This window comes from Crocodylus porosus, unplaced genomic scaffold (assembly GCF_001723895.1).
Source record: "Crocodylus porosus isolate Cpor-Errol unplaced genomic scaffold, CroPor_comp1, whole genome shotgun sequence".
NCBI lineage: Eukaryota > Metazoa > Chordata > Crocodylia > Crocodylidae > Crocodylus > Crocodylus porosus.
The window spans coordinates 3,828,474-3,837,523 of NW_017728931.1; the positions used below are offsets into that span (position 1 = coordinate 3,828,474).

The window sequence follows — 9,050 nt, forward strand, 5'->3', positions numbered from 1 at the left end:
TGGAGGCTGAACAGGTTCAGGTCCTGTAGCCTCTCCTCGTAGTGCCTGCCCTGCTGTCCCCTGATCGTACAAGTGGCCTTCCTCTGGATCCTCTCCATGCTGTCGACATCCCTCTTGAAGTGTGGCGCCCAGCGGTTGGCCTTCCTAACTGCCTCCCCACATTGCCAGCCCATGTTCATCTTGGAGTCATTGATGACCCCAAGATTCTTTTCCGCCTCCATGCTGACAGGAGGGGAGTTCCCTAACCTGTAGGTATGGTGCCAGTTGTTCCTCCCGGGGTGCATCACCTTGCACTTGTCTGTGTTGAATCCCATCCTATTCTCATCTGCCCACCCTTGTAACCTTTTTTAACTACTAAGTATTGACTTAGTATTCATAGTTTCCTAAAGTCTGGGGTAAACCTGAAAAAATCTGTTATTCAGCAAACTTGGTCACCAAGACTCTTTGATGACAACAAGATGCTGGATTTTCTAATGTAGAATATGTAAGCAGAAATCCACAGAAGGATGTTTACTTACCAGAATTCTTACAATTTATATTCAAATGCAGAAAAGATTTTGAGGGTGGACAAAAAAACTTGGAATATGATCTTTACTATATATATGGAATTAGTAAAAGAGATCTACTGCAAGCCTTTACATTGATTAGTAGCTTTGCCTGTGAAGAGACTCTATTATCTCCAAGCACAATTCTTACTGTGAAAGAGTTATCAATTTCACTTTTTACCTTCTTCCTTTCATGATCTTTTTATTAATTAATCCATAACTTATCCACAAAGTTTGTTCTAAAGCAAAACAGCCTTTTATCTAGTATAAAGTATGTAATCTGACTCAAGCAGTTAATAGGTATGGTGCCATGGGAAGATATTTTGACAGATTAAGGTGCCAAGGAGGGCTGGGAGCTTCAAAGGGCACAGTGTTGGAACCCCATCAAGAAACCATTCTGACTCAATGGAAGCACAAGAAATGGCAAGAGACAAATGTGGCTGCACAAGGAGCTTCTAGGATGCCTCGCATGCAAAAGGAAAGCATTATAAGCAATGAAAGAATGGGCAAGGCACAAAGAAAGTGTAACAGGAAATGGCAAGAACCCGCAGGGACAAAATTGGAAAGGCAGAGATAAAGAATGAACTGCACCTAGCAAGGGAGTTTAAGGACAAGAAGTTCTACAAGTTTGTTGGCCAGAAAAGAAAGACCAGGTAAGATGGAGGTCTGTTATTAAATAGGGGGAACTCTTAACAGAAGGTGCAGAGAAGGTGGAGCTATTCGGTAACAATTTTGTCTCTGTCTTTAGAAAAAATAAAGTTGCAGCTAGACACCTAATAAAGATTATTTGGGTAAGGAAGGGGATAAGCTGAGGGATAAGATAATGAAAGAGACAGATTGCTTTTGATGGATCTGAATTAATTCAAGTCAGCAGGGCCTGATGAACTTCATCCCTGGGTCAGAGATGTGGGGCGGAACATTTTCCAGTGCTTTATTTTTCTGTGGAAAATTTTCCATTTCTAAAAATTAATTGTTTCATAAAATTCATTAGTAACAATGAATGGATGCCAGTACAATAGTAGGCAAGCTTGCCAGTACAATAGTAGGCAAGCTTGCCAGTTTCAAAGTTGTAATTAATGTTTTTCAGGTGACTATCCCTGGGAAGTGAGAGAAAGTACATATATGTTTTATTGATTTGTAAACAGGAGGGTAAATACACTCACATAACAATCCAAACCAAAAATCAAGCTATGAATTCACTTAATTGGCTGTGCAGGTCAAATCAAAACCAAAACATAGCATATCATGCAGTTTTTTGGTGTGCTAAAATTAGTATGTCAGCAGTTTTCATGGCCTTTGTTTTTTTTTTCCGTAAATTTAAACAAGCAATGTAAGGGTAGTATATGCTATTGTGTATTGTCTTTACATTTTTACATGTTCTCCAGTAAAAATAATTTCTGTCCACTTAAAACTTTGGATTTGTTTGTATACAACATTTAAACCACATTTAAGTGTGCTGTATTTAATTTTTTCCTAATCACATATTTCTGTTCAAATACTTGTGGCTATTGGGACATAAAATTAACATGGGGGTACTTTTTTAGTTTTCTTTACTAAATATAAGTCAAATAAACATGCTAAATCAGATCATGCTCTATTTAGGGCATTGGGAAAATTTTTCCAGAAAACCCACATCTCTGCCTGGTGTATCGTAGGAACTGGCAGAGGAGATCTCAGGGCCCTTTGTGATGATGTTCATGAAGTCATGGGAGATTGGCCAGGTACCAGAAGACTGGAAAAGGGCCAGTTCAGTGCCTCTCTTTTTAAAAAAGGCAAGAAGGAGGATCCTTGGAACTACAGACCAGTTAGCCTCTCTTCAGTACCTGGGAAGTTACTGGAGCATGTCCTAAGCAAGGCCATTTCGCAAGTCTCTGGAGGAGGAAGGGCTGATTGCAAGCAGCCAAAATGGATTTATGAAAAACAAATTGTCAGGCAGATTTGATCTCCCTTTTTGATAAAGTAATGACCTGGACAGATGAAGGGGATACAGTGGAGATAGGTCTGTCTTGGGCCCAGTGCTGTTCAACATGTTTATTAATAGATTTGGATACTGGCATAGAAAGCTTCTTGAGCAAGTTGGCAGAAACTGTGAAACTGGGAAGCATTGTGAGTGCTGGAGAATGGGAGCACAGTTTCAGAAGCATCTTGACAAATGGGCTGGAACTAATAGGAAGAATTTCAGTGCTGACAAATGCAAGGTGCTACACTGTGGGAAGAATAATCAAAAATACAAAATTGGTGACACCTGGCTGGATGGCAGCACTATGGAGAAGGATCTGGGACAAAAGGCAAATGTAGTTTTGGGATGCATCAATAGAAGCTCTGAGTGTAAGATACAGGAGATGATAGTGCTGATGATAGGCCTCATCCAGAGGCAGGTGACAAAGATGATAAAGGCTTGGAAAGCAAGTCATATGAGGAGGGGCTGAAGGAGCTAGGCATATTCAGCTTGCAGAAAAGGCACTTGAGGGAACATGATGGCAGTCTTCAGATACTTGAAAGGTTGCTGTAAAGAAGAGGGAGAAGACCTTTTTTTCTCTTGCTGCAAAGAATAGGACATGGACCAATGGCTTGAAGTTGGAACAAAGTAAGTTTAGATTTGGATATCAGGAAAAATTTCTTCACTGTTAGAATAGCGAGAAAGTACAGTGGATTAGCTAGGAAAGCTGTGGAGTCTCTATCACTGAAAGTATTCAGGGGGAGGTTAGACAGCCACTGGTTAGGGATGATCTACATGTAGCTATGCCTTTTCCTACTATAGGTATTTCTCATGCTTCTGACCTTTGGCATGGGGCTGGGATGGAATTCTGTTCCTCTCCCCCATTTCTGTTATGTCAGGTTTTGTTGTTGTTGTTTTAAAGCCTTTCTCCAAGGCATTGGGTATTGCTTGCAGCCCAGGCTGGGGATTTTGACTGGGGTGTGCTCCTGCTGGGACCTACATTGGGAGTTTCCTGGCTAGAAGGTTTTGCCCCTGTATTCAGGGTCAGACTGATTACCATATTTAGGGGCAGGAAGGAATTTTACCCCATGGTCAGATTGGTACAATCTATGGGGGTTTTGCCTTCCTCTGTAGTAGGGGTGTGACCCTCTTTTTGGGATCTCTTGAGCATCTGTTAACTTTTTAACAAGCTGCTGGGGACAGGAAGAGCCTGGACAGGTCTACACCGGCCAACAGAAGCGGCAGCGGAGCCGTATGCAGCTTAGGATAAGATGAGCCCAGCCAGAGTGGCAGGGACTCAGCTGCATTTTCTCCCTGCCTGCACCTGTCAGTCCCAAGTGGCACATGGCTCCACTGCCATTTCTGCTGGCTGGGGCCGACTGGTGCCTCCTCCTGTCCCCAGCAGCACATGGGAAGCCAGCACAGGGGGGGTCCTCAGCAGATGGGGTCCTGGCATGACCTCTGCGGGGCGAGGTGGCGGGAGCTGGTGTCTGCCGGACCCTGCGCTCTGGGCTCACAGTGTTGAGGCTACTGGGGCTGTGTGTATGGGCGGCCGGGCACCACGGTGAGTGGGGCCATGCGGGCGGGTGGGTAAGGGGCTGTGGTGCAGCAACCACCTTGCTTCAGCCCCCCTCAGGCAGTGCCAGCTTGTGGGTGGGTGGAGATGTGGAGCTATTTATTTCTCCCCTTCAGTCTCTGGGGCAGTAGCTGTCTGGATGCAGAATGGGCCCCTCCTGCCCCTGCCCACCAGCAGCTACCATGAACTTTGCAGTAACAGGCAGGTGCAGTAGGGCTACACAGGCAGGATCTCTCTGGCCCAGGACAGAGGGTGTTTGAATGATAAAAAGTTCATGATCCGGCCCCACATTCAAAAAGGTTGGACACCCCTGCCATAGAGGTTCTTTTATGGTTTCATAGTTGGTAGGGTCGGAAGGGACCTGAGCAGATCATTGAGTCCGACCCCCTGCCAAGGCAGGAAAAAGTATTGGGGTCATGTGACCCCAGCAAGGTGTTCGTCTAGCCTCCTCTTAAACACCCCTAGGGTAGGAGCCAGCACCGCTTCTCTTGGAAGTTGGTTCCAGATCCTAGCCGCCCTGACCGTGAAGAAGCACCTCCTGATGTCTAGTCTGAATCTACCATCTGCCAGCTTGTGACCATTATTTCTTGTCACTCCTGGTAGCGGTCAGAGGAACAGGGACTCCCCCGATGCCTGCTGGTCCCCTCTGACTAGTTTATAAGTGGCCACTAGGTCCCCCCTCAGCCTCCTCTTGTGGAGGCTGAACAGATTCGGATCCCGTAGCCTCTCCTCGTAGGGCCTGCCCTGCTGTCCCCTGATCATATGAGTGGCCCTCCTCTGGACCCTCCATGTTGTCCACATCCCTCCTGAAGTACTCCAACTGCGGCCTGACGAGTGCCGCATAGAGGGGGAGTATCACCTCCTAGGACCTGCTTGAGATGCATCTGTGGATGTGTGACAAGGTACAGTTGGCCTTCCTGACCGTGTCCCCACAGAATCATATGTTTTGATACATTATTGGCATCATACAGAAGGTTCTCTAAACTACTTTTTAACAAGATCTCTATAGCCTGCTAATTCTACTTTGCCTTGAACAGTTTTGGAGAAGAATACTGGAGTTTAAATCTGAGCTCACTTTAATTTTCTGAAGTAGTTTTGGATTTATAAATGTTTGTTTGTAATGTGATCATTTAAAAAATTGCAAATTTCCAGTTAATGGATTGGAGTGGGAGATTATGGAAACTTCTTTATCTGTATAATTTTGTTTGATTAAAACAAATTAATATGCCAATTTAGGGAAATTTAAAAAAAAAACATAATAGTAAGCATATTTACAAGTCTGTTACAGAAGTTTATTGCTTAATATAGTTACTGTGTAACTAGATACAGAAACCTTTTGTTTGGGGTTGTGACTCCAAGATGGTAATATTTATGCAGCCTGTATCCAGCAGCTTCCCCTAGATTGGTTGGTTTATCTCTCTTTTCTTATGAGGAAAGAAGACTTAATGTGAGAACTTTCAGTGCTATGAGTTAGATGCAAATGAGCTTATCTGTTTAATTTGCAGTATGATGGAAGAGCTTTGCCAGCATTTGTACAGTCTTTTCAAGAGAAACTGAACTACTGACAGTTGCTTATTTTGTATAGTGCTGCTAAAATAATATGAGTGGTGCAGAATCACTGGGTCACTTTGGTACATGCTGTCAGAAAGTATGAGAGACTTAAATGTCACCAAAGGTTTTTTTTAAGGAAATATTGCTGCAGAACATGGAAAAGAAGACTTTAAGTCTGAATCGCTTTAAGCATCTGTCATGCTTCTGTGCTTTCACCAGATATCGGTGGAAATGTAGTTTTCGGCAGCTTGAAAATGCTTCCAAGTACTACTTACGTTTATCATAATACTTATGTCCTTAGCGGATTTCAATCTGTTTACAGCCTCGCATATTATTATGGTGAAGGTGCTGTTCACCTTAGCTTTTGACATTATATCTTTTACATTATTTACATTATAAATAATTTAGAATGTGATAGTACCTGGGGCCTGCAATCCTGGACCGAGCTGGATAGAAGTTTTGACATTAACATTTCGTACAACCATCATTTGTTGAAACCAAAGTTTTTCACATAATCAGCAGTTTTGTTAAATATGGTTGGGAAGGTTTCTGAGGTGGAGATTCACTCCCCCACAGACAGCAGCCCGGTCCTGAGGACAGTCAGCTGGCATGTGGGGGGTCCAGATTCAAATTCTTGCTCTGAATCAGGCTGTAGGGAATTTTCAGTATGGTCTCTCACATTCCAGGTGAGCTTTCCTGACCCTCCCCAGTGCTGTTGGCAGTTCTGGTCAGTCTGTCTGCCTGGTTCTTTTTCTTTACAGAATATTGTAAAGCCAGATGTCAAAATCACAAGTGTGTATGTGCATGCTACAAATAAGTCTTGCACCCTCCTTGTGTGCCACTCTAATCTCCTTCCCCTGCTTGATGTGCTGCTTGGTTTTTGGTTGTAGCTGTGTTGGTCTAAGGACCTACTCAGGCAAGGTTCTGTTGGGTAGATGTGATATCTTTTATTAGACCAACTGAGTAACTGGAAAAAAAGTTCTTTGCAAGCTTTTGGGTGCAGTCACCCTTCTTCAGGCACAGGCAGTCTCTGCTGTTCTATGTCCCAGCAACATGGAAGATATCGAATTTTGCCCTTTGAAATGGAAACTTCACAGCATGAAGGAAAAAGAAGCTAACCTCAACAGCGATCACACTTTTAGCTTCTTTTCTTCCTTGGAGTCTCAGAACAGCAGAGACTGCCTGTGCCTGAAGAAGGGTGATTGTGCCCGAAAGCTTGCAAAGAACTTTTTTCCTACTACTCAGTTGGTCTAATAAAAGATATCACATCTACCCAAAGAACCTTACCTGATGTGCTACTTTGCCTTCTGCTCCCTCCCCTGCCTGCTGCTTTGCTTGTTGCCCCGCCTCTGACTTGTCATGTGCCATACACAGAAGCTGCCTGTGCCACTTGTGGTAATTATGCCACAGGTTGGACATCCTTGAATGTTTACCCCTGCTTCAAAGAGCTCAGATGATATGCAGTTCTCTTTTCCACCTCACCCCCAAGCTTAATTTGTACAGTAGTCTGATCATACTGTATTTTCTTTCTTTTTTTCATCAGTGAAACAAAGAGACTGGAATTGGAAAGAAAACTGTTTGAATATAGCAGATCTGATGTATGCAGGTAAACCTCTTACAATACTTATTCTGCATGTTTATTTTAGAAATGTAGAGATGATGGGACATTTTTAAAAATCATATTGTAGATTTTGTCAGCTTTCAAAATCTTCATGCGTTCAGTGTAACATAAAGTCTAATTCAGTGTCTCCTGTTTTAGTCTAAAGTTGATGCAAAATGCATTGACTTTTTACTAAACTATAATATGCCCTTTTTCACTCTGTGTTATCACTGAAGCTCCTTGCAATGCTTGTAACAAATACTACATGAATTTGTGTTTTAGCAAGAGAGGGTACTTTACTCCAAGCTGGGTTATACAAGGAAACCTCAGGCAACTGCCATGAAAGATAACCACTCTGAGCACAGAATACTGCCACTTGGCTTTTATAACCTCCTAAAATAAAACTCCAAACCTTACAACCAAATGCCTGAAGGAATCTTAGATTTCAGTTCCTTCTCCTGTGTCTCCTTTCTCAGCCACTGACTATAAGCAGTCCTGGGGGGAAGGGACTGGAACCCAGGACTTACCCTGCTGAAATAAGTGTCATGTCCATTAGGTTACTGAATTATTCTCTGCACTCCCTGTTCCTCCAGTGAATCTTGACTTCTTGGCCTAACATCAAGAGAATGGCTTGAAATAGGTTGACCACCTTCGACAAATTGGAAGGTGGAACACATGCCTGCTGCCTGCCTCCCTGACTTCCCACTGGGGCATGACCAGAGCAGAGATGAGCAGACCCTTTGGAGGGGATGGGAGCACATGTGAGCTGCCTGCTGTGGGCTTGGGGCTCCCTGCCCTGCTTTTCTGCCCCTGGGAGCCTTGTGCCAGATGTTCTGCCATGGCATGACACTCCCTGTCCGTACAGCAGCAGCGAGGGGCACAACTCTGTGCTGTTGTTGCCAGGTGGATGGGGTGCCTCACCATGATGACACAGCTGGCATGAGGCTCCCAGGGGCAGAACATCTGGGTGAGGAGCCCTGAGCCCTGATCCTGCCCTGCCCCATGTAAAAATCTGGGGGGGCACATGGCCCTCCAAATCCCCTTCCCTGGAGTGAGTGCAGTGGTCCCTGTCCCACCCCTAACCACCCCAGCCTGTGGCTCTGTCTTGCTTCCTGGCTCGGCTTTCATAGATTTCATAAGACTTCGTAGACATTAGGGCTGGAAGGAACCTCAGAAGATCATCGAGTCCAGCCCCCTGCTCAAAGGGCAGGAAGTCAGCTGGGGTCATAGGATCCCAGCAAGATAACCATCCAATTTGCTCTTGAAGGTGTTCAATGTAGGTGCTTGAACCACCTCCGATGGCAGGCTCGGACGTAAAGAAATTCTTCCTTATGTCCAGCCTGAAACGGTCTTGCAGTAGTTTATGACCGTTCGACCTCGTCACCCCTTGGCGCGTTCTGGTGAACAAACTTTCCCCCAGATCCTGGTGGTCACCCCGATCAACTTATAGGTGGCCACCAGATCACCCCTGAGCCTGCGCTTTTCCAGGCTAAAGAGCCCCACTGCTCACAGCCTGTCATCGTAAGGTCCGTTTTCCTGACCTCTGATCATGCATGTGGCTCTTCTCTGGACTCTCTCAAGCTTCTCCACATCCTTTTTGAATTGTGGAGCCCAAAACTGGACGCAGTACTCCAGCTGTGGCCTCACCAAGGCTGAGTACAGGGGGAGAATGATGTCCCGGGATTTGCTTGAGAACCATCTATAGATGCAAGCCAGCGTTTTGGTCGCTTTAGTAGCCACAGCATCGCATTGCAGGCTCATGTTCATCTTGTGGTCAATGATGACCCTCAAGTCTTTCTTCCATAGTGCTAGCCAGTATAGCACTGCCGAGCCTATAAG

General features: G+C 44.8%; 1 protein-coding gene across 2 annotated transcripts in view; it reads left to right on the forward strand.

Annotated features, from left to right (window-relative positions):
* The window catches only part of KIZ (kizuna centrosomal protein), a 117,980-nt gene that overhangs the window by 11,410 nt on the left and 97,520 nt on the right, over positions 1 to 9,050 (forward strand). For both annotated transcript variants that reach the window (XM_019544080.1, XM_019544079.1), the window contains exon 2: positions 7,155 to 7,217. In XM_019544080.1, the coding sequence (XP_019399625.1) occupies positions 7,155 to 7,217 (63 nt within the window). The remainder of the gene's footprint in view (positions 1 to 7,154; positions 7,218 to 9,050) is intronic.